General features: G+C 44.6%; 1 protein-coding gene across 7 annotated transcripts in view; it reads right to left on the minus strand.

Moving 5' to 3' along the window:
• The window catches only part of NISCH (nischarin), a 110,275-nt gene that overhangs the window by 61,619 nt on the left and 30,350 nt on the right, over positions 1-18,306 (minus strand). For 3 of the 7 annotated variants that reach the window (XR_012231899.1, XM_073574324.1, XM_073574326.1), the window contains exon 13: positions 15,027-15,128. The exons of 1 other annotated variant lie outside the window; for it this stretch is intronic. Coding sequence is in view for 5 of the 6 variants with exons in the window: in XM_073574324.1 (XP_073430425.1) it covers positions 15,027-15,128 (102 nt within the window). In the remaining variant the exon portion in view is untranslated. The remainder of the gene's footprint in view (positions 1-15,026; positions 15,129-18,306) is intronic. 3 more of the 7 variants (XM_073574323.1, XM_073574322.1, XM_073574327.1) reach the window with 1 other exon arrangement.

Raw genomic sequence — 18,306 nt, forward strand, 5'->3', positions numbered from 1 at the left:
TGTGTGAAAATGTAAAATCTTTGGCTAAAACAACATTTTGGTGGTAAAAATGTAGTTATTTTGTTTTCACTTCCCAATGGCACAAAATTCTGTGACACACCCATGGTGTTAGTATGGTCACTGCACCCCTAGATGAATTCATTGAGAGGTGTAGCTTGTAAAATGGTGTCAATTATGGGGGTTCTGCTGTTCTGGCACCTCATGGGCTCTCCCAGTGGGTCATGGCAACTGCAAATCATAACAGTGAAATCTGGCGCCCCTTGCCTTCTGAGCTTTGCACTGTGACTATTTCCCGATTATATGTAGGGTATTGGCGCACTCAGGAAAAAATGGACCTCAGTTTACTGTAAAAAATAAATTCCTATTAGCTCTTAGAAAAATTAAAAACTTGAGGCTAAAAACATTTTAGTGGTAAAAATGTAATTTATTCTTTCTTCACCGCTCAACGGTATAAAACTCTGTGAGGCACATGTGGTGTCAATATGATCACTGCCCCCCTAGATGAATTCTTTGGGGAGTGTAGTTTGTAAAATTAGTTCACATATAGCGGTTTCTGTTGTTGTGGCACCTCAGGGGCTCTGCCAATGTGACATGGCAAACCATTCCCGCAAAATCTGAACTCAAATATGGTACCTCTTCCCTTCTGAGATTTGCACTGAGCCTCAAAAGTAGTATTCCCCCAGATATGAGGTATCGGCGTACTCAAGAGAAATTGCACAAACAAATTGTATGTTGCAATTTCTCATGTCACCCTTATGAAAATGCAACATTTGGGGCTAAAATAACATTTTTGTGAGGAAAAAGTGATATGAATGTTTTCATGACTCAACGTTATAAACTTCTGTGAAGCACCTGGGGGTTCAAGGTGCTCACCATGCATCTAAGTACATTCCTTGAGGGGGTCTAGTTTCCAAAATTGGGTCACTTGAAGGGGGGGGGGGGGGGGGGGGGTTTCCTCTGTTTAGGCACATCAGGGGCTCTCCAAATGGGACACGACATCCGCTAATAATTCCAGGAAATTTTACATTCAAAAAGTCAAAATGACGCTCCTTCCCTTCCGAGCCCTGCTGTGCACACAAACAGTAGTTTTCTCCCTCATATTGGGTATCTGCGTACTCAGAAGAAATTGCACAACAAATTGTATGGTGCAATTTCTCCTGTTACCCTTATGAAAATGCAATATTGTGTTCTAAAAACATTTGTGGGGAAATTTTGATTTTTTTTTTTACTTTTACGGCTCAACGTTACATACTTCTGTGAAGCACCTAAGGGTTTATTGTGCTCAATACACATCTAGATATGTTCCCCGAGGCGTCTAGTTTCCAAAATGGTGTCACTTGAGGGGAATTTTCACTGTTTAGGCACATCAGAGGCTCTCCAAACGCGACATGGAATCCGCCAATTTTTCCAGCAAATTTTACATTCAAAAAGTCAAATGGCGCTCCTTCCCTTCCGAGCTCTGCCATATGCCAAACAGTGGTTTTCTCCCTCATATGGGGTATCGGCATGCTCAGGCATGCAACAAATTTTGGGGTCCATTTTTTCCTGTTACCCTTGTCAAAATAACAAAATTGGATCTAAAGTAAATTTTGGGGGAAAAAAAGTCCACATTTCAAAAATTCCCGTGAAGCACCTGACGGGTTAATAAACTTTTTGAATGTGGTTTTGAGCACCTTGAGAGGTGCAGTTTTTAGAATGGTGAAACTTTTGGGTATTTGGGTATTTCCTATCATATAGACCTCTCAAAGTGACTTCAAATGTGATGTAGTCCCCCCCCCCCCCCCCCCAAAAAAAAAAAAAAAAAAAAAAAGTGTTGTAAAAATGAGAAATCGCTGGTCAACTTTTAGCACTTATAACTTCCTAACAAAAAAAATATGTTGGTTCCAAAATTGTGCTGATGTAAAATAAACATGTGGGAAATGTTACTTATTAAGTATTTTGTGTAACATATCTTTGTGATTTAAGGGCATGAAAATTTAAAGTTTGAAAATTGCGAAATGTTCAAAATTTTCACCAAATTTCAGTTTTTTCACAAATAAACACAAGTCATATTGAAGAAATTTTACCACTATCATGAAGTATAATATGTCACGAAAAAAAAAAACTTTCCATAGTTATTACATCATAAAAGGGACAGTGGTCAGAATTGTAAAAACTGGCCTGGTCATTAACATGCAAACCACCTTCGGGGGTAAAGAGATAAAGAAGGGTCCATAAGTACACAGTAGGGTTTAGGTCAGGTGAGGAAGGGGCCATGTCACTATTCTTTCATCTTTAGGGCTTTTACTGGCAGCCGAGCAGTGGAGACATCGATGCTACGATGGATCTTTTGTCCTGCGTAAAAATATCATTCTTTTCTTGAAATTTGCAGACTTTTTCCTGAACCACTGCTTAAAAAAACATAACTTTTGGAATTTAATTGGACCCATCTTCAACCTGAAAAAGTCCAACTAGTTCATCTTTAATGACCCCAGCCCATTGCAGTAGCCCACCTCCACCTTGCTATTGTTTGAGTCGAAGTGGAGGTCTGTACTGGTTACCAATCCAGCTATGGGCCCATCTGTCTGGTCAGTCAAGTGTCATTTCTCATGTCATAGGTATATAACACCTTTGAAAAATCTGTCTCCAGATATTTCTGGGCCCAGTCTTGACCTTTTCACTTGTGTGACTTGATCAGTGGTGGTCAGGTTTCATCCTTCCTTACCTCGGCCATCTCTCACAGCTCTGAATAGTTAATGTGCATCTTTTTTTCTCAACACGTTTTTTTGTGACTCTGTTGACCATCTGCAACAAAACTTTTGATGGGTGCAATCACAAAACTAATACCATAGCAATTTCAAGAGTGCTACTCCCTCTGTAAGACTAGTAACAATTTTTGACTTTTCAAAGTCAGTTACATTCCCTTTTTGGCCTATTTTGCCTGAGGAACAAGCTGCTGAATGATTCTGCACACCTTGATAAAGGGCATTGTAGCCTAAGGCCTGTTTCACACTTCCGTTTTTTCAAATCCGTCAAAATCCGTTGTTTTCCGTAAAAAAACGGATCCGCCTTTTTTTGCAGGATCCGTTTTTTTTGTCCCATAGACTTCCATTACGGTTACCGCGGATCCGTCAAAAAAACGGATCCGTTTTTTTTAAAAACGGATCCGTTGGCATCCGTTTCCGTCAAAAAAACGGAAACGGATCCGTTTGGCGGACACAAAAACGGAAGTGTGAAACAGGCCTTAGGACTCACCCTCCCTCATTACACAAATGTCCATCACCTATACGCTTCATCCCATAAGAATTCAAGTTTATAAATGGAAAAATCTGCATAAAAATATAAATATGGTCAAAATACTCAGATGCCTAAAAATTGTGCACATAGTGTAGTTGCCAGCTGTAAGACATCGAAGAAGGCGCCTTATCCTACTAATGGAATCGTGCACGATCGGGAAACTAAAAGGGTTGTACCAAACAGCGCCAAAGGCTCTGTTCACCTGCTTACACATAATGTGGAGCGTGCCTTTTATTGTAGCGTTGTCCTGTTCACTTCAATGGCACCAATCTGGCACAGTTTGGGCAATGGCTGGTGGCACCGTTCCATAGACAAGCTCTTTATCACCAGAAAAACCGGTTTACTTACCGGTAATACTCTTTTGTAGAGTCCACGACAGCACCCACTGAGAGAGGGGATCCGCCCCTAGGAACAGGAAACCTACAGAGAGATAAATGGGGCGATCCCCCTCTCTCCCTCAGTTTGTATTACAGAGAACAACGAAGGAACCGCCATACATGTTTTAGTCAATTTCTTTAGACAATTCATCTATGTTATACATATATACTTCTATGTCTGCTATAGTTATCTACACCTTAAGTCTAATCTCCACTACCAAGGAGAACCACTTGTGAAATCTTATGGGCGGGAAGTGAGCGGGTGCTGTCGTGGACTCTACAAAAGAGTATTACCGGTAAGTAATCCGGTTTTTCCTCTTCACCACGACAGCACCCACTGAGAGATTTTCAGAGGTAAATCACCTGGGAGGGCGCACCGTGTTAAGGACAGATCTACCAAAAGTAAAATCCTCGGTAGAGCATAAATCTAGTCTATAGTGACTATAAAAGGTAGATGGAGAAGACCAGGTTGCAGCCTTACATATTTGTTCAATTGGGACGTTCGCCCTCTCGGCCCAGGAGGATGACATGGCTCTAGTAGAGTGCGGCTTAATACCCTGTGGAGGGTCTTCTCCCTTTGCCGAATATGCCATTGTGATCGCTCGCATCTCTGATCCACCTGGACAACGTGCCTGTCTTAACGCTAGCCCCTTTCTTGTTACCCTGGAAGGAGACAAAAAGAGACCTACTCTGCCTCCAGGGACTGGTCCTATCTAAGTAGGCTAGTACAGCTCTTTTTACATCTAAAGTGTGATATCTAACCTCCTCCTGTGTTGTTGGGTTCTCATAGAAGGAAGGTAGACAGATCTCCTGAGACCTATGAAACTTAGTAGCCCGTTTGGGAAGGTAAGACGGGTCCGTCTTCAATACTAGTCTGTCTCGTGTTACTGACAGGAACGGAGGATCTACCGACAGGGCGTGAAGATCACTTACTCTTCTAGCCGATACTAAGGCTACTGGCGTAGCAGTCTCTAATGAAAGGCATTTCATTGATGCTGAATTTATGGGTTCAAATGGGGCCTGAGTGAAGGCATCCAAAACAAGGCTAAGATTTCATGCTGGTAGCTGAGGAACATGAACTGGCTCTGACCGTTCACAAGCTGAAATAAACCGGGTCACCCACCTATCACCTGCCACGTTGTGGTTAAACAAGGCTCCTAGGGCCGATACATGGACCTTTAGAGTATTTACTGAGAGCCTCAATTCTCTGCCCTTCTGAAGGAATTCTAGAATGGCCATAATGGGTACTAGGGTGACCGCAAAAAAAATCGATGTCGGAATTTTGTCCGTCTGGACCCCACAAAACGATTCCCCTTTCCAGATATTGAGATAGCCAAAATTTGAGCTCGATCAAACGACGTTAACCCGTGCCGCTCGTCGCTCAAAGTTTGAAAAAATCCAAATTGAGGTATTTTAAGATTTAGGTATTTTGCACAGTCTGTTAGACTATAAAGAATGTGACAACAACATTGCAGAAATAGCCCTGACCAAATTTTCGAACCATTTGTGGTATTTGAATGCAGAGTTGGTGGGATTATCGTTTTTTGATCCCACCATTACAGACAATGAAAAGTTGTTAATGGCTAATAAATTGCTCAGTAGCACAGATGAACCGTCAGAGCACGCTAGGGCTGTAAATCCAAAAGTTAGGAAAGAAAAATTAAAAGAGGTAGGAAGTAACCGACTTTAACGACCTTCTGACAAAAGATGAAGAACAAAAGCAATATGTCCTGCAAGTTGTAAGCAAATGCCGAGCATTATATTCTGACGTTTCAAAAACTACTTTAAACAAAAGCTCTAGAATAGATTAGATAATTATGTAAAATTATCAACTCATGTAGGTTAGCGTGCTCTGATGGTTCATCTGTGCTACTGAGCAATTTATTAGCCATTAACAACTTTTCATTGTCTGTAATGGTGGGATCAAAAAACGATAATCCCACCAACTCTGCATTCAAATACCACAAATGGTTCGAAAATTTGGTCAGGGCTATTTCTGCAATGTTGTTGTCACATTCTTTATAGTCTAACAGACTATGCAAAATACCTAAATCTTAAAATACCTCAATTTGGATTTTTTCAAAGTTTGAGCGACGAGCGGCACGGGTTAACGTCGTTTGAGCGAGCTCAAATTTTGGCTCTCTCAATATCTGGAAAGGGGAATCGTTTTGTGGGGTCCAGACGAACAAGATTCTGACGTTTTTTCCCCCCCATATGAGATCCGGTCACCCTAATGGGTACTTCACCGGACGATCTTACTGGGTGAAAGACCAGGAATTTTCGCCACACCTTAGCATAGATTCTTGATGTGGATTCCTTTCTACTTTGTAGAAGGGCATTAATCAGGTTTGTCGAGAAGCCTTTCTGCTTCAATAGCTCCCTTTCAAATTCCAGGCCGCTAGGTGCAGGGCTTTGACCTGTGGATGGTAACAGGGTCCCTGCGAGAGAAGGTCCTGGAGTAGCGGCAGAATCCATGGGTCGGTTATTGACATGGCTCTCAGCAATGAGAACCATGGCCTCTTGGGCCAAAACGGGGCTATCAAGATGACTCTCGCCTTCTCCTGTCTTATCTTTCTGACCACTGTTGGTAACAGAACCATTGGAGGGAAGGTATAGGCTTGTCGGAACGTCCAGGATGCTTGGAGGGCATCTAGTATGTCTGGGTTGTCTGCTCTGGAGAGAAGCGAACTTTTTTACACGCCTGTTGGCTCTGGTCGCGAACAGGTCTATTTCTGGTCTGCTCCATTTCGCCGCTATCATCTCGAAGATGTGCCGGCTGAGGACCCACTCGCCTTGATATAAGGTTTGGCGGCTGAGGTAGTCTGCTCGAGAATTGTCCACTCCTCTTATGTGGAGTGCAGATAAGGAGTGAAGAGGCACTTCGGCTATCTCTAAGATTTTTTCTGCGATAGACATCAACGGTCCTGATCGCGTTCCCCCTTGCCGGTTTATATAAGCCACTGCGGTGGTATTGCCTGATTGGATCCTTACGTGGGTTCCTTTTAGCTGCGGGAGAAATTGAGATATAGCATAATAAATTGCTGTTAGTTCCTTTATATTAGAGGAGATTTGTATTTCATGCTCCAGCCACTGGCCCTGCAACATCTCCTCCTGCAGGTGGGCCCCCCACCCTGAAGGGCTAGCATCCGTGGTGAGTACTATAGAGGGAGTAACCCACCACTGAACTCCTTTTGACAAATTGGTAGAATCCAACCAGCAACCTAGGGAGTTAATAACTTCGGGCGATAGGGACATCTTCCCTTCCAACCATCCGCGCAGTCTGTCTGTCTCCTGTAAAATAGCCCACTGCAATTTTCTGGAGTGGAATTGGGCCCATTGAACTGCCGGGATGCATGATATTAGGGACCCTAGGAAGGACATACCCTGTCTCAATGATATTACGGGTTTCCCAGTGATTTTCTGTATTTTACTAACAATGGCCTGCGCCTTAGCATCTGGTAGAAAGCATTTCTGACTTACAGAATCTACTTGAAGACCTAGGAACGTCTGACAGGTTACCGGTTTCAGCCTGGACTTCTCCCAGTTGATTAGCCAGCCTAATGTCTGTAGGGATGAGACAATATTAGCTATTCTTTTTTCACATTGGGAAACAGAATTCCCTACTATGAGCGGGTCATCCAAGTAGGGGACCACCAGGGTGTCATTCAGCCTTATATATGACATCACCTCTAGCATCAGTTTGGTAAACACCCGAAAAGCCATAGATAGTCCGAACGGCATTGCCGTAAACTGGAAATGTTGGATACGACCTCTGAACCAGACTGCTACTCGCAAGAACTTCTGGTGCCCCTGGTATATGGGGAGATGGTAATAGGCGTCCTTCAAGTCCAAGACTGCCATATAGCACCTGGGGAACAAGAGTTTTATTGCTGAACGTATTGACTCCATCTTAAACGGCCTCAGCTTCAAGAATGTATTGAGCTTTTTCAAATTTATTATAGTTCTAAAAGAGCCATCTGGTTTAGGGACTAAAAATAGGGGAGAATAAAAACCCTTTCCCTTTTCGTCCCCCGGGACCTCTATCAGAACACGCTTAGTTAACAGCGCTGCAATCTCCATCTCCAGTGCTTCCTTCTGTGTTTGGGACTTCATAGAAGTCAATAGGAAGGAGTTCGGCGGGTGCCGAACAAATTCTAGCTTTAGGCCTGATGAAATGATGTTAATGGCCCAGGGGTTGGATGTAATTCTTCCCCATTGGTGGCTGAATTTTTGTAGTCTGCCACCTACCGGTGTACTGGTGCTAACAGAATCTTTTCCCCCCTGAAGGGACGTTTCCCAAACAGACTGCCCCTCTGCTTGGGATCTTTATTGCCCCAGCGGTCCTGAGGTCTGAAATCTCTCTTTTTCCCCAAACGGAGGCTTCCTGAAGGCCCTCCTGTTAAAGGGAATATACTGGTTAGGGAAACCTTTCTTCCTCTCACCCGCTTCTGTTAAGATCTCTTCCAGCTCTGTGCCAAATAGGTACTTACCGTGGCAGGGTATAGCACAAAGTTTAGTCTTTGTCTGTGTATCTCCTCTCCAACCCTTCAACCATAAGGCCCGCCGGCCCGAATTGGTTAGCCCTGCTGCTCTAGCAGATAAACGGAGAGAGTCCGCTGAGGAGTCGGACAGGAAGGCCGCTGCTCTTTTAATCAACGGAATAGAGGAAAGGAGCTTGTTTCTGGATACTCCGCTTTTACTTTTTCCCTCTAGGTCATCCAGCCACACTAACATTGACCTTGCTGTGCACGTGGCTGCTATTGCTGGCTTAAAGGCTGCCGTGCACGCCTCCCAGGATCGTTTAAGAAAGGTGTCTGTCTTACGATCTAATGAGTCAGCCAACGTCCCTGAATCTTCCACCGGCACAGAGGATCGACGAGAGGTAGAGGCCACTGCCACATCTACTTTGGGGGCTCTCGACCAAGATGTTAACTCCTCGTCATCAAATGGGTATTTGCGTTTTGAAGTTAAGGGGAGGAAGGTTCTCTGACCCCGTTTCTCCCATTCCCTCCTCACCAGCAACTTTATAGCTGGAACTACTGGGAAAGCTCGGATCTTTCTCCGGGAAATGCCTGCAACCATCATGTCCTGTGGTGTTTTAGGGTCCTTAGCCTCGGCCAGGCCCATAGTATTTCGGACAGACTTAACCAGGTTATTAACACTGTCCGTAGGGAAACAAGTCTTTTCCTCCTCCTCTGAGGAAAAGTATTCCTGGGATCTATCTGAGTCTAGTTCCCCAGTTTCTGGCGGTGATCCCGACGCCGGTGAAGCTATTCCTCTCGGTGAAACCATTCCTCTAATGGAGGAATGACCCCCCAGACTACTGGAGCTGCCCAAGGCCCGTAGCTCCTCTCTAATTATAGCACGGATATCCTCTTTTTTCCCCTGAGGATTCTTCCTGTAAGGTCTTTTCAATACAAGACTGGCATAATCTCTTAGGGTGGCCATCTGGGAGGGGCTGAGAACATAAGGCACACTATTTTTCGCCTTCTCCGTTCTTTTGGCCTAAAAAAATATGGATCAAGGAAACGCCATTAGCTATAAGTTGACTAAAAACACTCACCCGTGAATCTCGTCAGCAATTTACCGGCTGCGGGGTTCGCGACTCAGGCTGAGGCGAGGCGTGGGACGGCTTTTTCTCCTTCCGCTTTTTTTGCGTGGGCTCATTCTGCCTGGAATGCCCGCTGGACTCTCTTCTGGAGCTGCCACTTCTCATGGTACTGCTGCTCCTTCTTGTAGTACGGCTCTTTCTGCTGCCCTGTGGGGACTCGTTTGGCTGGCTCAGTTGAAGCGAAACCGGGTCGTTTGTGGACGACATAGCTGCGCACCGCTGTAGTATTACCGGTGCTTTTTATGCAGCTTACCGTTTCCGCCCTCTCTTTCTCAACTCTTCCCCCTTTTTAATTTTTTTTATTTTTCGGCCATTTTTTTTTTCTTTGCCTCCTACTGAACATGCGCGGTTCCTGCGACACCGCGCTTGCCTGCCTCCTCTGACCCGGGAAGCTGTTAGAGAACTTCCGGGTCGTCTCAGCCTGGGAGCGCCGGCTACCTGCCCGACCTGCCGCTCGATCGCTGCCCCCGGACATCTCCAGCACGGTGGCTCAGTGGTTAGCCTGGGTTCGAATCCCACCAAGGACAACATCTGCAAGGAGTTTGTATGTTCTCCCCGTGTTTGCGTGGGTTTCCTCCGGGTACTCCGGTTTCCTCCCACACTCCAAAGACATACTGATAGGGAATTTAGATTGTGAGCCCCCATCGGGGACAGTGATGAAAATGTGTGCAAACTGTAAAGCGCTGCGGAATATGTTAGCGCTATATAAAAAATAAAGATTATTATTATCTCCTGCCACCAGGTATTCTGCTCTTATTAGTGCTGCCCCGCACCTCAATCTGCGAGCTCAGGATCTCATTGTTTACCCGGCCTCGCTGTTTCGGGGGGGGGGGGGGGGTGGTGGTTTATCATCCCCGGTGCCTGCGCTCCTGTAATGCGCTCGTATCCCTTTGTGGGGGGGGGGGGGCCCTGCCCCATAAAGTGAGCCTCGGTACTCCTCACTACGGCCTCACCTGCATTGCCAGCCAGGGGGGCCTTCTCTCCACCCGACGCTGCTTCCAGTCCTGGGGCCCCCGCTGCTCATATCACGCGGGCGGCTACCAGACCAGGCATCCTCTTCTGCGGGTTCCTTCCTAGGAACAGGAAATCAAACTGAGGGAGCGAGGGGGACCGCCCCATTTATCTCTCTGTAGGTTTCCTGTTCCTAGGGGCGGATCCCCTCTCTCAGTGGGTGCTGTCGTGGCGAAGAGGAAAATATCTACGTATTTTTCTAGGGAAGGTGATTCGGTGTTTGTAGGGACTAGTGAATTGATTCACACCAACTCTAGTAGGGGCAATTTTATAACACATACACAATCAATGGATTCTTTGACTTCCCTTTAAGGCTACGTTCACACGTAGCGGAACTCTCGCATAAGATAACGCGAGAATTCCGGAATTCCATTCCGCGGGAAAAATCACATTTTAAATTCCCGCGATTTTCCCGCAGAAAAACTAGCGATTTGCAAGCGTAATTAGCTTGCAGAACACTAGTGTTTTCCAAGCGATCTATAGCATCACTTGGAGAACTGATTGACAGGTTGGTCACACTCGTCAAACATAGTGCAGCATCAGTAGTAAAAGATAGGATGGAAAAAATAACAAAAAAAATATTGTTATTCTCACCTTCCGGCATCCCGCGAAGCCTTCCCGCCTCTCTCCACGCTCTCGGCATCTTCCGGACGTCGCGCTACCGTGACGTCATCACGAATGACCACGAGACGTCGCTCTCCCACGAGACCACGACGTCATCGCAGTCATTCTCGCAAAGGATTACTGGGACCGGAAGATGCCGGGAGCGTGGAGAGAGGCGGGAAGGTTGTGCGGGACGCCGGAAGGTAAGAATAATAATATTTTTTATTTTAATTCTATTTTTACAGGGATATGGTAGCCACAGCCCGGAGGACAGTCTCCTCTCCTCCGGACCGTGGGTACCATCCACAAATGTTCTGCTTACTTTTCGCATGGTGAGCACAGCCACATGTGGAAAGTAAGAATAATGCATTCCTATGTGGGCGGAATCGCCGCAATTCCGCTAAATTAATGAGCATGCTGCGTTTATCGCAAAGCGATTCCACCGCAGGAAAATCCGCAGCATTAGCACAGCATTGCGGAATCCCATAGGATTGTATGGGATGCTTATTTTTCGCGGCAAAATCGCGCGTTTAAAACCACCACGAAAACGCAAAAAAACCACGACGTGTGAACGCAGCCTAAATTGTTTTTTTCGGTAATAAGAAGCTTCCTCTTTCGTATAGGTAATAACTTCTTATTGGTATAGCCCTTTAAACACGAGGAACATGTTTGCCCGCATGGCTTGTACTTGCTCGGCCACTGCTCCACACAGCTCGTCCGACTACTACAGGGTGTCAAGCTAACATTTATGACTTTTCTTAGATCTTAGATACAAAGATTCCTTGGAGAAGGTATTGAAGACTGCATAGAACGGTCTGCTTAGTTAAAGGCAGTGGTCACAACTTTTGGACTTCTCTTCCGATAGAATAATCAATCCAGGCAAGCAGTGTCTATTTTAAAGTTTCACATTAGGAGCAAACATCAAGGGAAACTTAGGTTATGAATCTATGTGCTGGAAATGAGTATCTGTCATGGGAAATTTCCTATCAAAACATTGCATGGAAAGGCCAGAAGTACTGCTGACTATAGCAGACTTGTCAGAGTCATTAGTTCATGGATGGGAAGTGTCCTGAACCGAAAATAATGCAGTAAATTTATCTCATCACAGTAAACAGAAATTCAAGAAATTACTTAAAAGGGAATCGGTCATCATGTTTTTGCTATGCAATCTGACAGCTGCATGATGTAGAGGCAGAGACCCTGATTCCAGGGATATATCACTTAGTTTACTTTGTGCAGCAGTTGTGATACAATCACTGTTTTCTGTGCTGCAGATCAAGCAGAGCTCTGCATGCTGAGTTGTGTAAAACCCCTCCCACACGCCGGATTCGCAGCTTTCTGTTTAAACTGACAGCTGCCAATCAGTAGTGGGGGCGTGACAGGACCAGGAGTCACGAGAAGCCTAGTCCACTAGTGATAATCTCCCGCTGATAAAACATTGATTTTTATTTTTTAACATATCCTTGTAAGTGACGCATTGCCGGAATCAGGGTGTCTGATGGTGTCAGAGTAAATAGCAAAAATCTGCTGACAGGTTCTCTTTAAAAAATCTCATCATTATGAATGGACCAAGATGCTTGATCATCTTTTGGTTCTTGGGGTTAGAGCCCAAAAGATCAAACACACTGAAGACCAATACTTAGAATACATAAATGTTTAGAAACTAAACTTTCTAGTAGTTCCACTTTTCTTGCTTGCATGGTCCTGAGGACACCAAACCTGTATAAGTTGTGTGGCTTATTCATGCTCAACATAGGACATGTCTGATGCGTTTCAAAGTGATGGCATATCCAATCTTTTGGAACTGTCTCTCTTGGCCCTGCCGTTCCAGAGAAGGAAGGGGATAAAGTGCTACACTAGCCCTTCTGTCCCTTCTCAGGATCATGCACTGCACGATTGGATACGATCTTCATTCATTACTCAAAAAGTGTAAGAATGATAACTCAGCTCTATCTCTAACTAGGGCTAGGGATTGGTTTAGGGCTAGAATTAGGATTACAAATAGGGTTATTGTCAGGGATAGAATTACGGCCAGGGTCATAGCATTGCTACATAATAAAACCATATGGGTCGTGTGAGATAGTGACAGTTCAAGAGGGTGTAGATTAATAGGTTTTCCCAAGATTCTTCGGCTATGTATACTTGGTATACTTGGCTCCAGGAAATATACATGTCATCCAGAAAGAGCAGGAAAGCAGGATATAACTAGCGAAATATCGTTTGCTATAGGTTTAGATAATACCGGTTTCCAGGACTGGATTTTTATGGGATGATAGACAAGTTTGGTAACGGGAATGTCCTTCCCTTCCAGGGCTGATTTTCTCTGTCGCCCTCCGTCAGTCCAGGCGTTGGGTCCATTCATTACTGGGTTTAGTAATGTGTGCAGCTTAGTTGGAGACTCGTTACTGAGGACTGTTCGCCCCCGGTTGGTTCTTATGGGGTGAGAAAACACAACATTTTTGTTTCTTTTTCAGGTGGTTGGTAGTATGCCGCAACATCCCGACTACAGCCAAAACACAGAGGTCAGAGCAGTGGTGGGAAGACTGCACTGGAGCAGGGATGGATAGTACTGTCTGTTCGTCATTTTACATTAATTACAGGAATAGTAGGGAATCTACTTTTCTAAAAGCGAAAAATAATAGCTTTTAACAGTTGTGGTAGTTCCACTCACTCGGCGCTACACGGAAGTAGAAAACAGGAACACTGTCTCTTGAAATCTTAGGTTGGTTTATTATATGGCAGCATAAACCAACAAGAAGGGGAATCAGTGACCTGTCAGAAGTCTGCATTATGAATACCTAATCAGAGCACCACATAAAGACCCCCCACAGGCCACCCCGAGTCACGGGCAGATCATTAACTCAAAAAACAACCACAAGACGGATTTCATCAACCAAGGTAGGTGGAAGGTGGGTCACAAAGTTTCACAGAGGTCCAGAGCTGTGACACTTTTACTGTGTAATACTTCACTGACAAATGTATTTTTTTTTTTTTTTTTTTACTTATTAAGCTATGGATTCTCCAGCACACAGGGTGGCATACTTCTCTCTACATCTGAAGCAGATTCTCAGCACAAGTATGTATCTTATGTTTCATTTATTTCACATATTGTGGCCTACATAAATTCATAAAAATCCATTGTGGGGGCATTTCAACATTTAAATACTTTTTTAAACAACATTTCTACCTGTAACTGGTACAGTAGCCCCAGTTAAAGTGGAAATTCATCCTCCTGGTTTCATAGCAGAACTGCCTGTGTATCTTAGAACCAATCAGCTGCTGCTTCCTGCCTAGACGAAGCAATCACATGACTGCTGGGTCCGGAGGAAATATCATGTAAAAACAGTAAATAATGGAGAATAATGGCACTAATCTGGACGATCTCAGCAGGTGGACCTACGTAGTGACCAACAGTGTTCCTTCAAACACGGTTTAAAATGAAATATACATTAAGACCGCCCACTGGACTCCTAAGGGTCAAAAGAGTAGGGATCAATAAAAATAGCCCATTGTCAGTAGTAATGAGCGAACGTGCGTTATCCAAGCATGCTAACCTGTTTGTTAGGCAACCCCTGCAGGTCTTGCACATGTCAAGCAGCCGCGAGACATGCAACCGCAGGGACTCAGACATAATATTCGAGCACGCCAAAGACACTGTTAGCACACAAGCATGCTCAGATAACACCATATCCCAGTATGTTCGCTCATCACTAATTTTCACCTATTCACAAAATAGGGACCCACTTGCTGTACCGTCTGGTGCCAACCACTGGGAATCATGAGATCAGGGCTCTGGAACTTGAACGGAGCTCCACAGAGCCATGTACGGAATGGAGGAAAGGTTTTTTTCTGGCATGGAGTGGAGGATGAGCGTGCACACCACATACAGCGTTCGACCATTTCCCTCAGTCCCAGAGACAATGAATATAGCGGAGATTGAGCTTGTGTACCTCAGTAGCAATCGAGACAGAGCTTTGCAGACCACCAGTTTCCAGATTGCTGATCTCAGTGATCAGCAAGCTATCCCCTACCCTATGTGATACGGGATGACTATAGCTCATCTTGCCTAGAGATATTAGCTAGCACTGCATGCACAATGTGACAGGGAACTAATAGAGGGGCAATTGGCAGAGCCAAGAGATACATACATGATTACCTTGACTGGAGATAACAGGCCGAGAGAGAGGTGAAGAGGAAGCGTTTACAGGAAAAGAAGAGCTGGCAGATGTGAGCCGGACGTCCTCACTCATCTGACAAATAAAAGTGATATAAGAGAGCATGAAATAAGCAGGAGAACAAGCAACACTTAGCAAGACAACAATCACAGGAAGGACTACGGCTGTCATTAGCTGGGCTGCACATCAGTGAAATAACAAATGCATTCAGCTTGTAGAACCTGTTAACAGGCATGACCGATAGCCCAGAGGCAGCGGCTGGATCTTCTCTTCTTACAGAGAAAATGTGTCTGGTGTATAGATACCGGATAGCAAGAAGACCCTTTAAGAAACTTCATCAGAAGAACACTGTCCCTAAATGCCAGTTAAAGAGAGTCGGTCACCAGATCAAAAAATTGCCAGTTTTTGCCCATATTTTATTCCTGCTGGTCCACCTTTATATTTAGTGTTAATTTTTGTTGTCTTTACTAAGGGATGTGTTATACAGGGTAATTATGTACAGCAGTCTAAAGACATGCCCCCAGGGAACCCAAATGAGACACGCCCCCCAGGAAAGCCACATGAATCATGCCCCCAGGGAACTCCACAAGAGCCTCACCTCCAGGGAACCCCGAATGAGCCACACCTCCAGGGAACCCCACATGAATCACACCCCCAGGGAACCCCACACGAGCCACGCCTCCAGGGAACCCCACCCAAGCCACGCCTCCATGGAACCAAGCATTAGTCACGCATCCAGGGAACCAAGCATGAGTCATGCCCCCAGGGAACCCCACATAAATCACGCCCCCAGGGAACCCCACATGAGCCACGCCTCCAGGGAACCCCACATGAGCCACGCCTCCAGGGAACCAAGCATAAGTCACGCCTCCAGGGAACCAAGCATAAGTCACGCCTCCAGGGAACCAAGCATAAGTCACGCATCCAGGGAACCTCACATGAGCCACGCCTCAATGGGAACCCCACGAGTCATGCCTACAGGGAACCCCACACGAGCCACATCCCCTTGATAAAGACAACATTTAGCACTAAATAAGGCAGCCCATTCCTCTGGAACCATAGGTCGGATTAAAAAATCAAAAACAAAAATAAATATGGAATTATCAGAGAAGAAGCAATAAGGAATACAATTAAAGCAAAACTAGGCCACTTTTTGAGCTGGTGACAGGTCCCCTTTTAGAAATAAAAATGTAAAATGAACGGTGGGCTGGTCACCATGCAATGTAGAATACTCCACAATCAGCATATATGGATTTTATAGCACTGTCATGATCGGCAGCACAGTACATGGATTTTAAGAACTCAGATCACTTCTTGTTTGCTGTGGATTCACAATTAAAATTCCATTATCACACACTGACTGATTTCATAGAAAGCCATTGAGGCAACAGGAGGTCACACCCCTGGTAAAATCAAGGCATGAACAAGTCAGATTTTTTTGAATTCTGTATTTTTTATTTGTTACCAATATAGAAACATTGTCGTAGTGCAAGAAATGAACAGAGAACAAGTAAGCACGTGAACTTAAAGGTCATTTTCTGTCATTTATACATATATTATTTACTCATTTATATAGCACCATTAATTCCACTGCGCTTTACTGACATCATCACTGTCCCCATTGGGGCTCACAATCTAGATTCCCTATCAGTGTGTCTTTGGAGCGTGGGAGGAAACTGGAGAACCCGGAGGAAACCCACGCAAACACGGGGAGAACATACAAACTCCTTGCAGACGTTGTCCTTGGTGGGATTTGAACCCAGGACTCAGCACTGCAGTCAAGCACCGAGTTACAACAGCAAGTAAAATAGGTGACTATTGTGGTCATTTTACTTTGACTAGTAGCAGGTAGAGTTGAGCGAACTTATTCAGTTTCGGTCGTCGAATTTGAATTTGCCATATTTGTGCCGAATGTGTGATCGGGTCCGAACATATTCCATAATTTCTACTCCCACTGACTCCAATGACGTTCGGCTGTGTTCGACGAATATTTCAAAAACAATATCCGTCGCCGATTGTATTCAGAACCAAACAAACTCACTCAACTCTAGTAGCAGGCCGTCTAATAGAGTTCATAATATCCTGGATAACGCCTATACTCAGAGAAGAGGCAGGGATGAACGGAGCAGAGGTCGATCATTCATTCCCATGGGAGTAGGGAAGATCGGCAGAGCACAGTGCTCGGTAATCTCCGGCGATGCCATTATTAACGAATGGAGCAGCGTTGCGCATGATCGACCTACACTCCATTCAGCTGGGGCTCTTCTTTTCTTTAAATCCGGATTCTTGGGATCACTGGAGTCTACGGTGGTCGATCCCCAACGATTAAAAAGTCATCAGCAATCCCATGAACATTCAATCTTGAGAGTAATCTTTACCATAACCGTAAAAGCAGGGCTGTGGAGTCGGAGTCGGAGTCGTGGAGTCGGAGCTCATTTTGGTGGAGTCGGAGTTGGAGTCGGTATAAAATGGACCGACTCCTAAAATATATAATAAATTGGGCACAGTAGTTCAATGCAGGATGTGCTGAATATTTTTTTCATAGGAGTTTGGGAAAGTTATGAAATGTCCTATAAATGGCTGTTCTATTCCTGATCTAAGGCTACATTCACACACAGCGTTTTTCCTGTGTTTTTTGAGGATACGTTTTTCAGCTGCAAAAGTTGATCATCTTTTTAAAAAACTGCATCACCTGAAAGGTTTTTGAGCTCATAGATAATGTTTTCAATAGCAAAAACAGATTAGAAATCTGCTCTATCTATCCATTTATCCATATCTGTCTATCCATATCGTATCTGTACCAAAAAGAATGAAAACCGGGTAGTACACCAATATATATTCTGTTCTATCTAAATATCTTGATTATTGGATCATAAAAATGATTAAATGTCTGATGTTCACATTGTACTACAATAAATTTTTCACTTAAATATAAGCAATATGTGTGGGAGTCGGAGTCGGAGTCGTGGAGTCGGAGTCGGTGTAAGGGAAATTGAGGAGTCGGAGTCGCAGGTTTGGCTTACCGACTCCACAGCCCTGCGTAAAAGGGTTTGTTTTTTACTGGGTCATACCACTGAATGACACCACTATGTCCAAGTGAAAAGGTGAAAACACACAACTCCTCCATAGATTTTTAGGGTGTGGGTATAAATTACCCGATAACATGATTCACCTGGTTAGTACCATTACAGTGATGCCAAACTTATATAGAATTTTTATTTTTCTTCTGTTTTTTGGCATTTTGATTTTTTTT

The sequence above is a fragment of the Dendrobates tinctorius genome, unplaced genomic scaffold (assembly GCF_039654945.1).
Source record: "Dendrobates tinctorius isolate UK_male_01 unplaced genomic scaffold, ASM3965494v1 ptg000038l, whole genome shotgun sequence".
Taxonomy (NCBI): Eukaryota; Metazoa; Chordata; class Amphibia; order Anura; family Dendrobatidae; genus Dendrobates; species Dendrobates tinctorius.